Source organism: Ctenopharyngodon idella, chromosome 20 (assembly GCF_019924925.1).
Source record: "Ctenopharyngodon idella isolate HZGC_01 chromosome 20, HZGC01, whole genome shotgun sequence".
Taxonomy (NCBI): domain Eukaryota; kingdom Metazoa; phylum Chordata; class Actinopteri; order Cypriniformes; family Xenocyprididae; genus Ctenopharyngodon; species Ctenopharyngodon idella.
Window position 1 is genome coordinate 4,715,160 of NC_067239.1, and position 22,722 is coordinate 4,737,881.

A 22,722-nucleotide genomic window follows, 5' to 3' on the forward strand; every position below is an offset into this window, starting at 1 on the left:
GCAAGACAGAATTGGCTATCCCCTCCAGACGGCTAGTAATTCCATCGAGGCGTGATCCGTTGGCCTTTATTTCTGATAAAATCAGCAACATATCCAGATGAGATTCGGCTGTGTTAATGTTAGCATCAGCCGAAGACGCTTGGTGAGTAGGCTTCTTCTTATCTTTTTCTTTAGCCTTCTGTGAGCGCGTCGAGCCAAAAATAGGAAAATCTTTATCAGAAGGTGTGTCTGACATGGTTCTAAGTCCGCTCAACGAAATAAAATGAGAAATCGGAGGAGAGAGATTTAAATTATTTGAAAGTTTGAGCGGAGCAAAGAACTCAGGCAGCCATCTCACGCTGGGTCACAGGACGCCCCCGCAATGTATAATTATTAAACCAAATATCACTTTGTAAGGTGCTGAAAAATTTACCATTGCTAAGTGAAATTCACTTTTATTGAGTGTAATTTTTTTACATTCATAGCCTTCATAAAGAGTGCATTTCATAAAGAGTGCATAAAGTCAACACTTGCCAAGAACACAAGCGTTGATGCTTTATTTGGCATCAGCTGTCCATTGACAAATCCTCTAAATAATGAATTGTGTCCACAGTTCCATGCAGCTTCAAAATCAGTGACATTAACTGCTATACAGCAGTTATATCACAGCCTAGAACCTATAGGAGACATTAAAACAGAGGCAGATGTTTGATAAATAATGTACTGTACACCATAATGCATTCAACATCACAGGGGTCTTATGCTAATAACATCATTAAAACCAATTAAAAGCCCATTTACTATTGCTCCATTATTAACATGAACGCACTGCTGTGGATACTTGAATTAAGAGCCTAAACTCAAGCATCACACACAAATAATGTACTTACGCCCATTCCAACTCATCTCACAGACTGATATCACAGCAGTTGACGTATCAAATGTGTATTAAAGTGACAACTAATGTAATGGATCCAAAAATAAAAACTGTCCGGTCCTATCTGACGATCCTCTCGGGCCTTGTTCAGAGCTACTGGACTACAAAAAAAAGAAGTGAAAAGGAAAGCTTGAATTTGTCCCTGTCAGTCACATTTCATCAAGTCTCATTTACTAAGCAGAGTTTGTGGCAGAGCGGATGTGACCAGCACTCCCCCCAGCTGAGGCGGAGACCCCTGAGCCAGGACCGGAGGGGTTTGAGGGCGTGGCAACATGACTCCAGCTCTCTCCTTCTCATTCTTTTCCTTTTTTTCCATCATCTCTTGTTTTTCAATTTTGTCGAGAAGCAATTGAACGCTCTTGTAGAAAACAACACGGGGGTCAACTTCAGGAAGGGCGGGACAGTCACAGCGTGCACGGAGCTCCAGAGCCTATAACAACACAGAGAATGACAGATTAATGCAGTTGGATTTGAACGTTGACCTACAAACCTAAAATCTCTTCATCTCCACCATGGATGGATGGATGTATGGGTGGAAATAGTGATGGATGGATGGATGGAAATAGTGATAGGATGGATGGATGGATGGATGGATGGATGTATGGGTGGAAATAGTGATAGGATGGGTGGATGGGTGGAAATAGTGATGGATGGATGGATGGAAATAGTGATAGGATGGATGGATGGATGGATGGATGGGTGGAAATAGTGATAGGATGGATGGATGGAAATAGTGATAGGATGGATGGATGGAAATAGTGATAGGATGGATAGATGGATAGGTGGATGGACGGAAGGATGGAGGGATAGATGGATGGAAATAGTGATAGGATGGATGGCTAGAAATAGTGACAGGATGGATAGATGGAAGGAAATAGTGATAGGATGGAAGGATGGATGGATGGATGGATAGATGGATGGAAATAGTGATAGGATGGATGGATGGATAAATGGATGGAAATAGTGATAGGATGGATGGGTGGAAATAGTGATAGGATGGATAGATATGTGGAAATAGTGATTGGATGGATGGATGGGTGGGTGGAAATAGTGATAGGATGGATGATGGATGGATGGGTGGATGGAAATAGTGATATGATGGATGGAGAGATGGAAATGGATGGATGGATGATGGATGGAAATAGTGGTATGATGGATGGATGGGTGGAAATAGTGATGGATGGATGGATGGATGGATGGATGGATGGATGGAAATAGTGATGGATGGATGGATGGGTGGGTGGAAATAGTGATAGGATGGATGGATGGATGGATGGATTGATGGATAGATGGAAATAGTGATAGGATGATGGATGGGTGGATGGATGGAAATAGTGATAAGATGGATGGATGGATGGATGGATGGGTGGGTGGATGGAAATAGCAATATGATGGATGGAGAGATGGAAATGGATGGATGGATGATGGATGGAAATAGTGATATGATGGTTGGATGGAAATAGTGGTATGAAATCTAGATGGATTAATTGGAACAGTTATTCGAAAAAATGGATGGAAGGATGATGGATGGATGGAAATAGTGATATGATGGATGGATGATTAGATGGAAATGGATGGATGAATGGAAATAATGATATGATGGATGGAGAGATGGAAATGGATGGATGGATGGATGGAAATAGTGATATGAAATCCAGATGGATTGATTGGAATAGTTATTCAAAAAAATTGATTTACTGATTGGAAAAGTTATTCGAAAAAAATGTATGGATGGAAATGTTGATATGAAATCTACAAGGATTGACTGGAATATTTATTCGAAAAAATGGATGGATGGATGGATGCATTGAAATTGTGACATCACATTTGGATGGATTGGAATAGTTATTAAAAGAAATGTACTGATGAAATGATGGAAATAGTGATACAAAATCAGGATGGATGGTTTGAAGTAGCTGGATGGATGGATGAACATTGACAAGGATCTCCTACATTAAAGACATCCATACACGTTTACAAAGACTGATTTGTCAAAAACAAAGCCCCTACAGCATTCTGTCTGTGACCCCTGAACTATAACCTTTGACCTCCATCAGGGGTCATGGAGAAACAGCTCTCATAACACTAGATCGATAATGACTCTTGAAACATGAACAACCAGCACAAGCACAAAGAACACTTAACGTAAAGAATTTTCAAGTTAAATTATTATTCTGAACCGTCCGCCCTGGGGAGAACATATCAGACTAAACACACACTCAATCCAGGAAGACAGGCAGTTTTAAGCAACACTGCGGTGTTTGAGAATCAGGCCATTAGGGAAACTCTACAAAACAAATGACACTTCATGAAAGAGTGGCTAGAATAAAGCTTATTGAGAACAATTACCCAAGAGGGACAAATCAGTTGCATACTTATGACCAAAGTGACACAGAACACCTTAAAAAGCAGATGCCTTCTTCAAAAGTAACAAGTACTGACTTTTTTATGGATTAAAAACAAAGAAGAAAAAGATTTCTGGTAATGCTATACATCTTGATGCTCAAAACAGTCACTAAACAAATTTCAGAATACTTTTTTTTTTTTTTTTTTACTGTTTCTTTCATTGTTCATAAAGTAATTTAGCTTCAAAAGCAATGCCAGTAAAGGAATAAACCAGGTTGAATAAATTAGATATAAATTTGCAAATGTATATTAAATATGTATGATAAATATATTAAAATAATATATTTATTACATATATATGTAATATATATTACATTATTTAATATAAAATTAAGGCATATATAAAATGCATAACACACTGTGTGTGTGTGTGTATATATATATATATATATATATTAGGCCTGTCAAATGGTTAATGTGATATATATATACACACACACTATTTTTTTAATGAATTTAAGGCACAATATGTAATTTTCGCCACTAGAGGTCGCTTATTCAAAACAATGGCGGAGCTTGATGACGTCGTGCAATGAGTGTTGAATCATTTTAAAATCGTACATATTGTGCCTTAAATACAAATCCAATTTAACAAAAATCTAAATTTGAGTCTATGTCATCTTTTAACCTTTTTCACACTCATGTGAAAGTCTTTAAGCAGGTCTTCTCCCAGCATAAAACACAGCAAAATCATACACGTCAACCTGCCTATGGAAATCTGAACTTCATTGACAAGTCAGACAAGCTACTCTCAAACAGTCAATCTTAAATTAAGGCGACATCTTCAAAATTTACTTGTAACAGGCACTAGAAGACATACAAACACACACACACACACACACACACACACACACACACACACACACTCTTCACTATGGTAATTCTCATTAGCCAGAACACTAAGGACAACTCTCCATTGGCTCAGGTTAAAGAGGGTGAGAATGGAGAGAGATGGAGGGTGTTTTAAAGTAACTTCCCGAAGGAGTAATAGCTTCCACTCAACAACAGAAAAACACACGCATTACAGTTGATGGACAATTAGTGTCCTGGCCATCTGTTCCTTCTGTGTTTGGAGTGTGTGAGGATTCAGGCAGGACTGTTAAGAGTTGAAGCTCAAGGTTAAGTAAGGCCCCTGCATGCCACTAAAATTCACACGCACCCTTCCACTGCAGCTTTGCGTCGTATATTAGAAAGTCATTTGTGGAGCCGCTGGTGTGTGACGGGAAGAGAACACGCTCCTGTAGATGACTCTTCATGCTGCTCTACAGTCTATAGTTTACTCTATAAACAGTATGTTAACCTGAGCTCTTTGTTTAAAGCATGTGGTCAAGGGTTGGCTGGTTAGCATCATCCATTTAGCCCCTGCTGGTAGATGCTTTAAAGGGAACCCCTGGTATTAAGACTTGCATGGCTTAATATAATGTAAATGATGTCTCTTACTGTAAAACAAGGTAGAAAACCCATGAAAGATTTACGTTATTTTAAAAATCCATGACTTATTTTGGACAATGGAGGGCGCCATTTTGTTGAGGTGCACAGTGCATTCTACGTCGATGACATGGATTTTTTTAAATAATGTAAATCTTTTATGGGTTTTCTACTACATATTTCAGTAAGAGACATAATTTACATTATATTAAGCCATACAAATCTTAATAGCACTTAACTACACCATATGGCTTTCTCTGTAGCTGTGAATTCTGAGGGAATTGTTTTGCAAGTAACATATTGCAAACTGCAAATATTACAAAGTCTCTTATGCTCATTTAGGCTGCATTTATTTCATAATAAATACAGAAAAAACAATAATATTGTGAAATATTATTACAATTTAAAATTATGGTTTTCTATTTTAATATACTTTAAAATATAATTTATTTCTGTGATGCAAAGCTGAATTTTCGGCATCATTACTCCAGTCTTCAATGTCACATGATCCTTCAGAAATCATTCTAATATGCTGATTTATTATCAATGTTGGAAACAGTTATGCTGCTTAATATTGTTTTTATAACCAGTGATATTTTTTCAGGATTCATTGATGAATAAAAGGTTAAAAAGAACATCATTTATTTAAAATATAAATCTTTTCTAACAATATAAATCTTTACTATTATTTTTTTTTTTTTTATCAATTTAACACATCCATGCTGAATAAAAGTATTAATTTCTTTCAAAAAAAAAAAGAAAGAAAAAAAATTACTGACCCCAAACTTTTGAACGGTAGTGTATATTCACTGAAGATTTCTATTTTAAATAAATGCTGATTTTTTTTTTTTTTTTTTTTTTACTTTTTATTTATCAAAGAATCCTGAAAAAGTATCACAGGTTATAAAATAATATTAAGCAGCATAACTGTTTCCAGCATTGATAATAAATCAGCATATTAGAATGATTTCTGAAGGATCACGTGACACTGAAGACTGGAGTAATGATGCTGACAATTCAGCTTTGCATCACAGAAATAAATTATAATTTAAAGTATATTAAAATAGAAAACCATAATTTTAAATTGTAATAATATTTCACAATATTATTGTTTTTTCTGTATTTATTATGAAATAAATGCAGCCTTAATGAGCATAAGAGACTTCGTTCAAAAACATTAAAAATAGTAATGTTTCCAAACTTTTGACCGGTAGTGTATGTATATATATATATATATATATATATATATATATACACATATGCAATATAAACATTTTAGCAATAATAATACATAGTTCAAAAGTTTGGGGTCAGTAAGATTTTTCTTCAAGAAATTAATGCTTTTATTCTGCAAAAATGCTTTAAATTAATCAAAAGTGACTGTAAATTTGTTTATATTGTTTCCAATGAATGCTGTTCTATTTAGCATCAAAACTGTTTTCAACATTGATAAAAACAAGAAATGCTTCTAAAGCATCAAATCAGCATATTAGAATGATTTCTAAAGGATCATGTGACACTGAAGACTGGATGCTGAAACATCATAGAAATAAATGACATTTTAAAATATATTCAAATGGAACACAGTTATTAAAAGTTGTTTTGTTAACTTTTTTCCATCTTTGGTTTTGGTTAACTGTTCGGCTACACGTTTTTAAGATGAAAAATGAAAGGCATTCAAGCGTCAATCTGTGCAAGTTAAGTTCTAGTAGTAAAACCAAAGGAACAAAAACTGAGTTACCTAGCTACAGGAGCGCTAGTATTACGGTGGTACTGACACAAATGGATGTCAAAGCCAAAAAATACATTATGAAAAACACACTTTAGGCAAGGGAGTAGAATTTATCATGGATTTGGACCAAGCAATCAAACAAAAATGAAGGAAACCTAAGGCCTGCAACTGCAGTGCAGCAACAAAAGCAGGATCACGTTGTGCTTTCACCCCAAGTGTATTTCCTTTAGGAAACCTTAAATTATAAAATGATTATCAAGGAAGGAAGGATTGACAGATGGATGGATGGACATTTTTTCTCTCTCAATCCAGTTTTCACATTATGATTATTTGACTGCCGCCATGAAAGATGCCATTTTTTTATGAGAGGAAATTGCAGTTGTTCAGAATCAAGCATAAGATCTTGATGGAGTTCAATTCACGCTCCAACAAATCACTGTCATGCATTGCATTATATATTTTGATGTACCACATAACAGCTCACATGAATTATTTAGCCTCAATCACTTATGAAGGCTCTCTTCTATGGCTGCTGGTATTGATCTAAAGATTCAACCATATGAATGTTGAGTTTTCTGACGTCCCTGCGATCCATGGATCCTCCAGGCCTTTTCATGGCCTTTGTGTTTGGTTTTCCCCTCCAGCAGAAGAGTAGTTATCTGTTCATTTCCACAATGAATGTGGAAATGTGTGTAGAAGGTGGAGTTTGCTCCAGAGCAGAGGGGTCTCCAGACGTCTCGTTAGCTTTGGTGGAGTCTGGATTTCAGACGCGTCTGCGAGCCCTACGGTGCGTGTTTCTTTAAATCAAGAGAACACCGTACCCAGGACATATTCCTCAAGTTAAATACAGAAAACAGCTCTCCACTTGTGCGTTAGTAGTACTGAAAACACCAGTCAAATCACATAACTAAACAATAACCTCTGTTGTTTTCTTAGAGATTGCCGTTGCTATACTAAACAGTCAAGTTTTACAAATGTAAAAGTCAATTTCCTTGCTTCCATTAAAGCTGAAGATGCTCTTTGGATCATCTCAAATAAGGATGGAGAACATGATCATCAGGTTTTACACAAATTTGAGGAGTTCATGCAGCTCAAGTGCTGCTGTCATACATACCAAACACTCAAAGGAATAGTTCACACAAAAATGAAAATTATTAGGTGAGAACTGACGAACGCAAAAGCGTAGAGGATAGAGAAAAACAAAATGTTGAATGAATTAGAAGTCTAAAACAAGAGGTTTCAAAGAAAAATGTCAGAGGATTTCAATAAAAGAGAAGAGCCCACGTAAAAAAAAAAATGCACGTTTCACTCATGTCTAATAATGTCTAATGATGCATGTATTTGCTTTTGTGTGCATTACCTCAGGAACGAGGCGGTCCAACTGTCTGACACGGTTTTGGTGAGAAGGGTGTGTGGACAGCCATTCGGGGACGGTGGGTTGGCCAGTCAACTGATCATTGATCTCCATCTGCTGCCAAAAAACTGTGCCCGCCCTCACATCAGCACAAGCCTGTCAGAAAAGCACACATATCTCAATAAATACACATAAAGAGATGCTTTTCTGGCATGTTAAAGCCCCGCCATCATCAAGGGAAGCAAACAGGGAGATGACACACAACCCGACGGGCGCTCGGAGCTCTGGACAACGTCATTAGCTGGAGCGAAAGCCGAGAGCAGGCTGGCTCACGGACAGCATGAATCATGACTAGTCGAGCCAGCCACGCATCGTTACCGCAGCAACGTGCCAATGTCCTTCACCGAGCCGGCTGTGGCAGGCCGGATCTGGGCCCGTTTACGAGCAGCAGGCGGCCCGTTATTACTACTATAAGAGATAGAAGGGAATTGACTGTTTCTCCATAATGATGCCAAGCATGGGATCAGGAGACATGCTGACAGGAAGAGCACTACACCGTGAATCAGACCGCTGCCACATGCAGAGAAATGCTTTCAGGAAGCAGTTTGTAAAGAAACAGTGCCATCTAGAGGTCATTTAGGATACTGTGTCTATTAATGCCTGATATAAAGCAGGTTCCCTACTACTGAATTGTGTCTCAAGGTTTTAATTTATCAAGTTTTTTAATCATCATTATACATTATTAGTAACACAGCTTTTATTCAGAGTGATGTAGAGGTGAAATGTTTAATTCCAAAGTATGTCTTCAAAAGTGACTTTATTAGCAATTTAAGTCAAGCATGTAATACTGTATATAATGCCCTGTGTACACCTGGTATTAAGATGTGTTTTGGTCGATCGGATCACAAGTAGACGAGGCACATACCTGTTTACACTTGGTGTTTTAATCCGTCTCTTTTGTCCACTTTCAACCACTTCTGTCCTGATTTCTTCAAGGGGAGGGTCTACGGGCAGGTAAATCTATGGACTTTTTCAGATCCTACGATCTAATGGACGAAATAAGCTCACGCAATTTACATATGAACGTGACCGGAAAAACATACAGAGAGCATCAGCTTTCGTTTCTGCTCTGACAGCAGCAAGACCGGCCGAATGCTGTGAGTGTGTGTTAGAAATCAGGAATGGTGAGAGAACATTGTGCTTGGTACATTTTTCATCATCAATCCAAACTTGGGTCTTCAGCTGACAAAGTTTAAATCCTGTCTGGCTAGCGTGCTTCCCATAATGTTTATGCATTAGGTCAGTAGGCGGAGAATAGGCAGTCTTTTGTGGTTGTTTGAACACATTCAACCACATGAACATTTACATTACGAAAGCAATAGTCAAATGTGTTTTTGACCACCTCTGGAAGTGTTCGAAAGTGGTCAAGCTCAATTCGTTGTAGACCCCGTTTACACCTGTATTTAGCGCCGTCCGCTTGTGATCCGATCGACCAAAATGCTTCTTAATACCAGGTGAAAACAGGGCCTAAGAAAAAAACCTTTATAAGTAATAAAAAAAAACTTATGAATCATTTATCACATTAACATTTTTACATGTGTCAGGTGCCAGTGCGGCTTAGGCCTGTTTCACACCACACACAACCATTTTTAAAGGGTTAATTCACCCAAAAATGAAAATTCTGTCATTAATTACTCACCCTCATGTCGTTTCACACCCGTAAGACCTTTGTTCATCTTCAGAAGACAAATTAAGATATTTTTGATAAAATCTGATGGCTCAGTGAGGCCTGCATTGACAGCAATAAAATTAATACTTTCAATGCCCTGAAAGATACTAAAACATATTTAAAACAGTTCATGTGACTACAGTGGTTGAACTTTAATGTTATGAAGCAACAAGAATACTTTTTGTGCGCCAAAAAAACAAAATAACGACTTTATTCAACAATATCTAGTGATAGGCAATTTCGAAACACTGCTTCATGAAGCTTTGAAGCTTTACGAATCTTTTGTTTCAAATCAGTGGTTCAGACTTTGGCAGTTTGATACACGCTCCGAACCACTGATTTGAAACAAAAGATTCGTAAAGCTTTGAAGCTTCATGAAGCAGTGTTTTGAAATCGCCCATCACTAGATATTGTTGAATAAAGTCGTTATTTTGTTTGTTGGCGCACAAAAAGTATTCTTGTCGCTTCATAACATTAAAGTTGAACCACTATAGTCACATGAACTGTTTTAAATATGTCTTTAGTAGCTTTCTGGGCATTTGAAAGTGTTAATTATCTTGCTGGCAATGCAGGCCTCACTGAGTCATTGGACTTTATCAAAAAATATCTTAATTTGTGTTCTGAAGATGAACGAAGGTCTTATGGGTGTGGAACGACATGAGGGTGAGTAATTAATGACAGAATTTTCATTTTTGGGTGAACTAGCCCTTTAAATTAATCAGATTTAACTGCAACAAACTTGATCATCATGCAATCTAATTTACGTAAGGGCCCCCCCCTCACATTTATTTAAATGCTTCAAATGCTAACTAATTTACATGATCTACATGAAACAAAACAATCCCAAAGCATAGCTATGACAGTGTTGGTAATTAAAAACAAACTATAAAAAAATAAATAAATTAATTAATTAAAATAAAATAATTAGATGGAAACCTAAACTTAAAAAACTTACACGAAAATAAGAAATTTTGCCTTGGCAACTAACTGAAATACATACATTTAAGTTGGAGTACTGAAGTTACTAAAACTGACATAAAAATTCAAGATATATAGAAAAACAAAAATTAAACAAATTTAAATTAAACAAAAATTGAAAACTGAACAAAGCTAATTCAAAATATTAATAAATATTCTATAAAAGTATATGAAGAATACTAAAATAACACTGAGGTATGAATACTAACTACTTGAATCATCTTGATTTACTGAACAGAAAGTGCAGTCTGTGTCAATTCATGGAATTTTCACTAAGCCTGACAGACCTTTTTTTTCCCAAACAATGGTAAAACAGATTAATAATTCAGTTACGAGGTGCAAAAAATAGGCTTAAAGGGATAGTTTGTTTGCTGTTAATTTACTCACCCTCAAGCCATCTAAGATGTAGGTGACTTTTTTTCTTCAGTAGAAATGTAAAGATTTTTAGCTGAAACCCTGGTCTTTGGTGATTTATATAATGCAAGTCACTTTGAGAGTAAAAAAAACATACAGGCAAAACAAAATTAATATATATCTTTACAAAATTAATACAACACGGGCATCTTTCCACTCTTTTGTAAACAAACACTATGTCAACTCACATGTGAGTTTGCTCCCGCGCATACGTCATACTGCGACAGGAAGCTCACGCTCCAGACTGCTATGAACGCGCTCAAGACCGTTTTCCGAAGCTGTGGATTACAGGTAAAAATGTTGTAAATAATGTTCACTTTCTTGCACAGACTGATCATTTCGCTTCATAATGAATCGTCAGGAGCCACAAGTATTAATTTTGTTTTGCCCGTATATGTTTTTTTTTTTTTTTTTTTGACTCTCAAAGTGATGGCAGCTATTGACTTGCATTATATGAATCACCAAGGACCACGGTTTAAGCTGAAAATCTTCTTTACTGTTCTACTGAAGAAAAAAGTCACATACATCTTGGAATGGCCTGAGGGTGAATGAATTATCAGCAAATTTTCATTTTTTGGTGAACTATCCCTTTAAAGTCTACTTGCAGCTGCACTTTTGCTACTCAGCACTGTGCTGCTTATGCATGCAGTGTAAATTCTGAAACCTGATATAAAGATATAAGCTGCTTACACTGTGAAAGAGAACTTACAGTGCATTTTAGGTAGACATTTTATCAATATGCGTTCCCTAGGAATTGAACCCAAAAGCTTGGTGTTGCGACAAGAAGACTGTGTACTGAAACTGATCATATCTGCAGTACCTTGGCAGCCAGCTGCAGGCCAACCTGGTCCGCCTCTGCCTCCAGCTTACGACTGTAGGGCCGCTCAAATAAGAACTACAACAGACAGAGAAAATGACAGAGAATATGCAGTTAAATGAGCTATTCTGACAGCGCACACAGGAGTTATATTGGGTAAACAGAGGAAGATGGACAGAATAAAGTGAACCATATTTGGAGAACAAAATGACTAGGAGATAAAAAGCCCAACCATTAAAATGTAATTTATTTTAAATGTAATGGGCAAAGATGATGAAAAACAAGGAAAGAAAGGGATGAAAATTCTCACATAAAAAGGAGAACAAGAGAGTACAAGGTATCTTAGAAGAAAAACACCATAAAAAACTAAAGCACAATTAAATTGAAAGTGGGCCTTTGTTTCAAGCCACAGAGTGATTCAGAAAATGCAAATTCAATATCCATTTAGAAGACAAATAAATGTAGCTGAATTTTAACTAACCTCAAATTGAAGTCCTTAGAAACCCAAATAAGATCTCCTCTGAGATATTGTTATTGTTTTATAATGGTGGTGAGAGAGCACTTGAGAAGGTTTCTTTGAGCTCGAGTGGAGGAGTATAATTCATGTTTAAAGGGTCTTTTAGGGATTTTACAATCAATGTTTAAGAAGTGTTTGCATCGTTAATGGACAAACCTAACCTAAACCCAGTCCCATCAATGTCTTAAGCTTAATTCTCAACAAATGAAAATCAGTCAGTAAGATTTTTTTAAAAGAAATTAATACTTGTATTTAGCAAGGACACATTAAATTGATCAAAAGAGACAGTAAAGACATTTATAATGTTACAAAAAATTATATTTTAAATGAATGCTGCTCTTTGAACTTTGTATTCATTAAAGAATCATAAAAAAATATATCACAACTGACATTTGACCATATTTTTGATCAAATAAATGTAGCCTTGGTAAGCATATTTATACATACATTTATCAGAAAAATAAGAGTTAACAAAAATCAACAAATTTAACGCACTTGCCCCGCCCCATACCTAAGTAGGTCCTCTGACATTTCCTACAGTTGACTGATGATGAATATAATGCAGGGCAATAACTTATAACTTATAACTTAAATAAATTCTAGGGCACCTTTAAAAAATTATTTCATATTTCCATAGTAATAAAAAAAAACATTAAAAGTATAGTTTACCCAAAAATGAAAATTCAGTCATCATTTACTCACCCTCATGGTCCAAAAGAGTAATAAATTCTATGTTGGATCAAATAAAATATTTCTTGAAGAAGCTACTTTTTGTAATGTCTTATTTGTTGCTTTACACAATAATGACTTTAAATTATCTTTTGGGAGTAATTTCTCAGCCAAATTTGATGTGCGATTAATTTGCGGTTAATTAGATTAAAAATTGTAATTACTTGACATCCCATCAGTTTCAACAAAATCATTTTATTTCAAACAGACTGGGAAAATGAAGTGTCTTGATTAGTTGTGAACATCTCATTGGTTCAAGACCAGCAAGTTCAAGTCCGGAACCACCTAGCATGTGGAAGGCAGATTAGGAATCGATAGAAAAAGAGTTAAAACAGGTCAGCTGTCACCTGCACTAGTTTGCTCTGAATCCACTGGCCCAGCAGAGCTAAACTGTCCCGAGGACAGATGGCCCAGATCGCTGTTAGCAGGATGATAGACAGCAGGTCCACCACGTGAGACAAACTGGCCTGCTCTGCCTGAGAAAGAGAAAGAAATTCATTATGGGCATTTCTGTCTTTGTTGATTTTGTCGTTTATCTACTATGCTAATTTGTTTGTATTTTGGTGTTAAGAAGCATTTTTACAATTGCTTAGCAGCCCATTCTCTGACAGCATGCCCAATTAGGAACAATGTAGAAAAACAAAGAATAAGAAACAAGCAATTTAACAAAGAGAGACATAATGAATCACACTGAATTGTAATTACAATACACATTCTACTGAAAGAGGGGCAACAGATATACGCCAAAACACATGTCCACGAGTGGCCAGGTACATGCCGCAAAGCAGATTTGTTAGGTAATTATGTCATCTTCATGGTCATAAAGTTGTATACCTTTTTAAACCTGTTACAATGGCTTACTTCCATTAAAATGTATGATTTTCATTTTATTTTCACCCTCGAACCCATTTGTGTGTGTTTTTATTATTCTTTTAAACATAACATGATATTTTTATTAAATGTCTATGCTGTTCTTTTACATACAATTTTTAATGACTGTCAAACTTAAATCTCGGTTTGGTCCTCACACAAATATGGGATATTTTGAAGTTATTTTTTTGAACTTTTTGGAGCCACTTGACTGTAACTGTTCAACTGTTCAACTGTAACTGTAACTGGAAAGAGCAGCTTGGACATTTTGCTAAACATCTCCTTTAGTGTTCAACTATTACACAACCATTAATAAGTTTGGGGTTGGTAAGATTTTTTTTTAATGTTTATGAAAGTCTCTTATGCTCACCAAGATTGCATTTATTTGATCAAAAATACAGTAAAACTGTAATATTCTATTGTAAAATATAATTTCAGTTTAAAATAACTCAGTTTAACCTATTTTAAAACGTAATTCATTTCAGTATCATTACTCCAGTCTTCAGTGTCACATGATCCTTTCATAAATCATTCTAATATGCTGATTTGCTGCTCAAGAAACATTTATTATTATCAATGTTGAAAATGGTTGTGCTGCTTTTTTTGTGGAAAGAGTGATACATTTTTTTTTAAGTATTCTTTGCTGAATAGAGAGAATATGAAAAAAAATGGTAACACTTTATTTTAGGGTCTTTTAACTAGTTGCTTATTAGCATGGATATTACTAGAATATTGGCTATTTATTAGTACTTATTAAGCACATATCAATGCCTTATTCTGCATGACCTTATTCTACATTCTTAATCCTACCCAATACCTAAACTTAACAACTACCTTGCTAACTATTAATAAGCAGTAAATTAGGAGTTTATTGAGGGAAAAGTTGTAGTTAATAGTTTATATGTGTTCCCTATACTAAAGTGTTACCAAAAAAATCATGCACGTCAATTGTAAGATTGTTACCTACGGTCCCAGAATAAAATAATTGTTGATTGCAGTGTGCATGCAGGTTTGTAGCATTTGCAACCAGTCAGAGGGTCTCATAAGAGCGTCAGCTTGTTGCGGACTAAAAATAACTAAGGAAACACTTGAGCCTAATAACATGACCTTGGCTTTAAAGGGACTTTTTAACGTCACCCGAAAAATGTACTGAATCAATTTAGTTTTTCACAGCCATATCATGTTAGCCCTCATATGAGCGCTAAGCTCCTTCACCCTAACCAGACCCACAAGCATGCAATGATGTAACAGCTCTGAAACTAAAATATCTCTTTAAACCGAACCCTTAACAGCGCTTAGCGCCTCTGAGACAGGACGCCTACTTCTCTTAATTTAAACCAAGTGAAGAGATGAAAGTAAAACATGACACACGCAAAAGAGAGATAAAGCGAGCACTTGAATCTAATGAAGGGTGTATTACTTCCAGAAAAAAATCTGAGAGACACAACAAAGGAAGTACAAATTTAATTTGATCCAAACAATAAAGGCCAGAGGCAGTCCGAGGGTACTATAACCAACTGACAATGGGTGCATATCACAGGCCATGTAATACTCAAAAATCAACAATGTAATAAACAAAAATCAAAATGACCCTAAGTGAGAGATTACTTACAGACATGGCTTGACATTAAAACCCGCCAACCCGCCAAATGCGGGTGGATTTCCACAGTGGCGTGTAACACAGTCACTCCTACTAGACACTTTGGTGGGTTGAATTTTACATATAATATAACTATATATACATTTTTCAACTGTAGTCAAAAAATATAGATTTTTCGATACACATCAATACTGAAATATCTGAAACACTTCCAATACTCATTTTCCTCAGAATAGATACACGATACCAGCTGCTCTTTCTCTCTCTCACATCTCTCCGACAGCGACACACAAACCCTCCTCCCCTCACTCACTCATTTCATTTGCTCCAGATGAATATTGTTGGTGTTACAGGGCTTGAATTTTGGCGTGGGATTGCGTGTATTGTACATAATTTTACTCATTCCCACAGATTTTGTTCTCACACCCAAAGTGCGTGCGCATAAAGCCGCCTCTCAGTACTAAATTGAATTTTTTCCCCACTGCTTATTGCACTTAAACAGTCAAATACACACAAAATAATGACAAAATGCCGGTCTTGTTGAGTATTCATGTAAACGCAGTCAGTTATGTTTTAACTGAATGTAAACAGTTGGGAAAGAAAACGCATGTGTAACAGTATAATGGATCCGTGCGTCAGGTCTTAAAGTGACAGCAGCCTAACATACCTGCTGCCAAATTATGAGATAATATTAAAAATATCTATATGGCAGTTTTTCCCATGGTATCGATGTCAAAACTGTGGCCAGTGAAAATGTTTTGGTAACTTTGGAAAACCACTAGCCACAGTGGCTGGTGAGCAAAAAAGTTAATGTCAAGCCCTGCTTACAGATATTAATATTATGCTATTAATTACTTTTAACATAAATGCTTACTGGATTAAAATGAATAAACAAAACAATGTCCAATCGGGTGTTTCTGCGCAGAGTGCGGACAGTGTGGGTGGGACTTACTGCATGACCTATCAGAGCGTGAGCCATCTCATGTCCCAGTACAAAGACCAGCTGATGAATGTCTGCTACAGCATCCAGCATTCCTGTGAAGACGAAGATCTCTCCATTCTGAAACACAATCATTCCAGCTGTGAAATCAGAGTCATTTTCTCCTCTAGTAACCAGTCTCAAGATCTGCAGTGGATTAAGAACATTCTCTCTTTGCTAAAGTACTAAACTATACGAAGAAACCGTTCAGTAGTGTAGCTCTTAAGAGAAAATATCCAAAACTGTTTGGGTAATTTCACAACCAGTAAATACAAAAATCAGGTGGATCAGGTTACAAAAGATCTATATTTTGTATATTTTTATATATCTTTTACAATAACTGTGCTATACAATGAAATATGGATATATACACACTCCTGTTTTGGGGTCGGTGAAGCTGCATTTATGTTATCAACAATAGAGTAAAAACAGTAATGTTGTGTAACATTATATTTTTTTTAACTGTTATAATATTTCACAATATTACTGTTTTTACTGTAGTTATACTGTTTTATATTTTAATATATTTTATAATGTAATTTATTCCTGTGATCAAAGCTGAATTTTCAGCATCATTACTCCAGTCTTCAGTGTCACATGATCCTTCAGAAATCATTCTAATATGATTTTCTGCTCAAGAATCATTTCTTATTATTATCAATGTTGAAAACAATTGTGCTGCTTAATATTTTTGTGGAAACCGTGATATTTTTTAAGGATTCTTTGATAAATAAAAAGCATTTATTTGAGATGGAAAACTTCATATAATAAATTTCTTTACTGTCACTTTTGATCAATATAATGCATCTTTGCTGAATTAATAATATTAATTTCTTTAAAAAAATAAATAAATCAAACTGACCAAAAACATTTAATGTTAGTGTATATTGATATATAGTGCAGTACTTTTTCTCACAATACAGTATCAATATTTCAGATTCAGATCTGATTTTTTTTTTTTTTTTTTTTAATTTGTACAATATGTTGGATAATGAAGATGCAGGTCATCTAAAGTGCAAACTCTGAGACGGACGTTTTTCTGTGCAGTCAGAGCTGCTTCTAAAAATTGGCAGAAGGAAAAGTTATAAGTGGAAAAATTAAAATGATTAATAAAACAATGACCCCTTTAAATTGAATAGAATTGTTTGATTTATTTATTAAACAATTTGGTTATTAAGTTATCAGATATGACTCACTGGCAAAACAAATGCGTTAATGGGAGTGCCATCCACCACATGGACAGTCCAGGGGACAGAGGACATCTCAACAATGTCCTTGTTCCTCTGGGCCAGAGTCTGAACCACGAGCTCCACCGCCTGGTGCCTGTAGTCCGATGGAGCAATCAGAGAATCCTTAAACTCCTCCATATACTGAGAGACAGAATAAAGGAGAAAGAGGAGCAAGAGTCCATGAAATAAAAAGGAATTAAATTATTTGTGAAATTCTTTCATTTACATAATATCCCATAGCACTATAAAATACAAAAATTTTTGGACCAACTCCAGGCATTTGCATACACTATTATAAGACTTACATATTGCCCTGGAAGTGTTATTGTTGATCAAAAATTCAAAATGTAAACTGACTACACAAGTTGTGCTAACTTGACTAGGCGTACCGCTTCCGCAGTGGACTGAGTCAGTTCCATGAAGGCCTCCTTGCTGAACAACAGCAGTCGGGTCCTGCCTGTAATTGGAGATTCATCCAGGTGGGTGAGAAAGAGGAGAGAGATGAAGATCAACAGTCCCGACCCAGCTCCCAACAAGTGCCAGCGTCGACGCCATGTCCACTCACGAAACAGCTGCTTTTTATTGGGCGGCAGGGCCATCCACCATTTTCTGATGCTCCTAGAGACCGAGAGACACATGAAATCTGAATCAGAGTTCTTAATAAATCTTACCTTTCCCTCAAAGAAAACCAAGAACTTTGGTGTCAATGACCTGCCATATGCTCCCCATTTACTAACCACAGTAAACACAACTATACATTGAGACTGTATAAGGACTTTAAAACGCTAAAGCATTTTTATAAGTTGTTTTGGAGTATAAATGGCTTAAAGTGATAGTACACCCAAAAATGAAACTTCTGTCATCATTTAGTCACTCTCAAGTTGCTCCAAAACTGTAGGAGATTTTTTTCTTCTGTTGAATGCAAAAGAAGATATTTTGAAGAATGTTGGTAACCAGACAGCTGACGGTAACCACCGACTACCATAGTATTTTTTTTCCCTACTATCAATGGTTACCGTCAACTGTCTGGTTACCAACAACATGAGGGTGAGTAAATGGTGACATAATTTTCATTTTGGGGTGAACTATCACTTTAAATGTACATTTGATGTTCAAAAGATTTCAAAAAAAAAAAATTACTACTTTTATTCAGTTAAAGAATTTTACATTGTTACAAAAGATTTATATTTCAGAGAAATGCAGTTCTTTTGAACTTTCAATTCATCAAATAGTTGCAAAGAATTTCCCTTTACAAATCTAGCTGATTTAGTGTGATACAGTTTAAACGTATATATTTTATAAAATATAGATAAAATATATGAATTATCTCAGCATCAGCCAATAATTAGGGGTAAAAATGGTATGGATTTAAAATATTAGCCACTGTCTCCGTTACTGGTCATAATAAAATAAATAAAATCCAACATAAATAATAATAATAATAATAATAATAATAATAATCTGCAAAAACATCTATCCACAGAGAATATATTTACATGTAGTTATTTGCCAAAAATGGCATTAAAAAGTTATATATTAAAAATATTTAAATACTATTGTTCATAATATCAGTTATCGGCCTACATTTTAAAATAATAATAATAATAATAATAATAATAATAATAACAATAATAACATAGTACAGATTTATAATTTAGGCCACTGTATCAGTTACTGGCCATAATAACAAATAAAATTCAACATAAATAATAATAATAATAATAATAAAATAATAATCTGCAAAAACATCCACAGAGAATATACACTATATTGCCAAAAGTTTTGGGACGCCTGCCTTTACGTGCACATGACATTTAATGACAACCCATTCTTAATCCGTAAGGTTTAATATGGAGTTGGCCCACCCTTTGCAGCTATAACAGCTTCAACTCTTCTGGGAAGGCTTCCCACAAGGTTTAGGAGTGTGTTTATGGGAATTTTTGACCATTCTTCTAGAAGCGCATTTGTGAGGTCAGGCAGTGATGTTGGCGAGAAGGCCTGGCTCACAGTCTCCGCTCTAATTCATCCCAAAGGTGTTCTATCGGGTTGAGGTCAGGACTCTGTGCAGGCCAGTCAAGTTCCTCCACACCAAACTCACTCATCCATGTCTTTATGGACCTTGCTTTGTGCACTGGTGCACAGTCATGTTGGAACAGGAAGGGGCCATCCCCAAACTGTTCCCACAAAGTTGGGAGCATGAAATTGTCCAAAATGTCTTGGTATTCTGAAGCATTAAGAGTTCCTTTCACTGGAACTAAGGCGCCAAGCCCAACCCCTGAAAAACAACCCCACACCATAATCCCCCTCCACCAAACTTTACACTTGGCACAATGCAGTCAGGCAAGTACCGTTCTCCTGGCAACCGCCAAACTCAGACTCGTCCATAGGATTCCCAGACAGAGAAGCGTGATTCGTCACTCCAGAGAACATGTCTCCATTGCCAGTAGCGGCGTGCTTTACACCACTGCATCCGACTCTTTGCATTGCACTTGGTGATGTAAGGCTTAGATGCAGCTGCTCAGCCATGGAAACCCATTCCATGAAGATCTCTACACACTGTTCTTGAGCTAATCTGAAGGCCACACGAAGTTTGGAGGTCTGTAGCTATTGTCTCTGCAGAAAGTTGGCGACTTCTGCGCACTGTGTGCCTCAGCATGCGCTGACCCCGCTCTGTGATTTTACGTGGCCTACCACTTCGTGGCTGAGTTGTTGTTGTTCCCAATTGCTTCCACTTTGTTATGATACCACTAACAGTTAACCATGGGATATTTAGTAGTGAGGAAATTTCACAAATGGACTTATTGCACAGGTGGCAACCTATCACGGTACCACGCTTGAATTCACTGAGCTCCTGAGAGCGACCCATTCTTTCACAAATGTTTGTAGAAGCAGTCTGCATGCCTAGGTGCTTGATTTTATACACCTGTGGCCATGGAAGTGATTGGAACACCTGAATTCAATGATTTGGAGGGGTGTCCCAATACTTTTGGTAATATAGTGTATTTAGATGTAGTTATTTGCCAAAAAAGCTATTAAAAAGATATAGATTAAAAATATTGAAATACTAATTGTCATAATATCAGTTATCAGCCTACATTTTAAAATAGTAATAATATAAAAACAGTACAGATTTATAATTTTATCCACTATATAAGTTACTGGCCATAATAACATAAAATCCAACATAAATAATAATAATGCAAAAATATATATCCACAGAGAATATATTTAGATGTAATTATTTGCCAAAAATGCTTTTAAAAAGTTATAGATTAAAAATATTTAAATACTATTGTTCATAATATCAGCTACATTTTAAAATAATAATAATAATATAGTACAGATTTACTGTCAGTTACTGGGCATAATGACAAATAAAATCCAACATAAATAATAATAATAAAATAATAATCTGCAAAAATATCTATCCAGAGAATATATTTAGATGTAGTTATTTGCCAAAAAAAAAAAAAAAAAAAAAAGCTATTAAAAAGTTATAGATTAAAAATATTTAAATACTAATTGTCATAATATCAGTTACTGGCCTACATTTTAAAATAATAATAATAATAATAATAATATAAAAACAGTACAGATTTATAATTTTGGCCATCTATTAGTTATCATATCATAACACAACAATAATCATTGAGTATCACTTCCTGCCACAAACAAGTATTGGTGCATCCCTATCTGGAGCTGTTCACTGATTCACCAATTTCATGGAAATGAGCAGGCAATTATGTCCTTCTTATGTCATCGTTTATATTACGTATTTGAGGAGACACACCTGCCCAGAATGATGGCCATGACCTTCTGCAGGGGCTTCAGTACCAGCCATATCAAGGGTGCAGGTAAAGCTCTCAGTCTGCCTGAGGTGTGAAACTCACGAGTTGACTGAACGATCACCGGCACTCGATGACCTGGAGGTCTAAATGCTGTTATACAGGTGTTGAGTCTTAATCTTGACCTCAGACAGAGAGATGAAGAAACAGTGACAGGTCCTCTTGGTTTCAGATAGAAAGATGAGTTTGTCCTCATCAGATAAGTCCGAGCAGAGGCAAAGAGTGAAGGACGGCAGTGAAAGTGTCTCGGTCCACAACATCTTATCATTGAGTGAAACCGAAGCCGGTTTATTGACGTTAAAGTGGACAACATGTCGAGCTTGACCAGGCGAATATAAACCTGCTTCAATATTATTATAAAAAGCACTGAACATTCATATTCACTCTTGTTTGCTTAATAATTATAGTGGTCAAATAAGACAGTTTATGGGCTCGTTATGTATTTAAAATTCACAAAAGTAGTTTCAATGACAGTGTCTAAGAAGCAAAGAAGTCCATTTAAGTCCACATGGTGCGTTAACCGAGCGGTAAAACTTTAACTAGATCACTGAAACTTGCAGCGTTGCTAGACGTTTATTGCTACAACTGCTTAATCATACGCATTAATTATTTAAAACGCGTATCTGTTCCTATCTGTTTTGACAAGCCCTCGAAACTCTTCTCCTCCAAATACTTCACTGCGACAGTTAAAACTCTCCCCCGCGAACAGCAACACTTCGCCATGGTTCCGCCTGTCATTCACAGGTCACAGTAATTAATATATTTTAACACTACTCCTGTCATTAATTCTTCGGGGTCATTTTTAACCCGTTTTTAGTAAAGAATACGCAATAACCACCTGTTTCGTTTTAGAATTCTATATTTCAGTAACACTTTTGTGTCTGGTCCAATCACAACGTCTTGTGTGAATAGCAAAAACGGTTTGTGTTCATATGCAATTAATGCTAACACTTCACAATAAGGTTTCATCTGTTAACACTACTTAACTACATTAGTTAACATGAACTAACAATGAAAATTACTTACAGCATTTATTACTTACACATTATTAAAATTAAAAAGTATGTTAATATTATTTAATGGACCTGGCTAACATGAACAATTGTGGTTTTATTAACTAATGTTACCACATAATTATTGTAACAAATGTTAAACTAATGGGACCTTATTGTAAAGTGT

General features: G+C 35.9%; 1 protein-coding gene across 2 annotated transcripts; it reads right to left on the reverse strand.

Annotated features, from left to right (window-relative positions):
- Positions 1-418: 418 nt before the first annotated feature.
- On the reverse strand, positions 419-22,263 carry LOC127502679 (metalloendopeptidase OMA1, mitochondrial-like). Of its 2 annotated transcripts, XM_051875846.1 has the most exons (9): positions 21,489-22,263; positions 18,088-18,316; positions 17,666-17,839; positions 16,443-16,550; positions 13,368-13,496; positions 11,778-11,852; positions 11,146-11,235; positions 7,843-7,992; positions 419-1,346 (listed from the first exon to the last, which is right to left on the reverse strand). In XM_051875846.1, the coding sequence occupies exons 1-9, from the start codon at positions 21,854-21,856 to the stop codon at positions 1,083-1,085; spliced, it is 1,587 nt and encodes a 528-aa protein (XP_051731806.1). In that variant the 5' UTR covers positions 21,857-22,263; the 3' UTR covers positions 419-1,082. The 2 variants fall into 2 exon arrangements, with proteins under 2 accessions (XP_051731806.1, XP_051731807.1); XM_051875847.1 differs by lacking the exon at positions 11,146-11,235.
- Positions 22,264-22,722: the final 459 nt, after the last annotated feature.

What these genes read in the sequence shown, in the direction of transcription:
- LOC127502679 (XM_051875846.1), bottom strand. Translation starts at nt 21,856, where the DNA reads ATGTTGTCCACTTTAACGTCAATAAACCGGCTTCGGTTTCACTCAATG. An exon ending in CTCAGTCCACTGCGGAAGCG is followed by an intron (nt 17,840 to 18,087) that starts GTACGCCTAGTC and finishes TCTGTCTCTCAG; the next exon opens with TATATGGAGGAGTTTAAGGA. An exon ending in TGGACCGCCTCGTTCCTGAG is followed by an intron (nt 1,347 to 7,842) that starts GTAATGCACACA and finishes GTGTTGTTATAG; the next exon opens with GCTCTGGAGCTCCGTGCACG.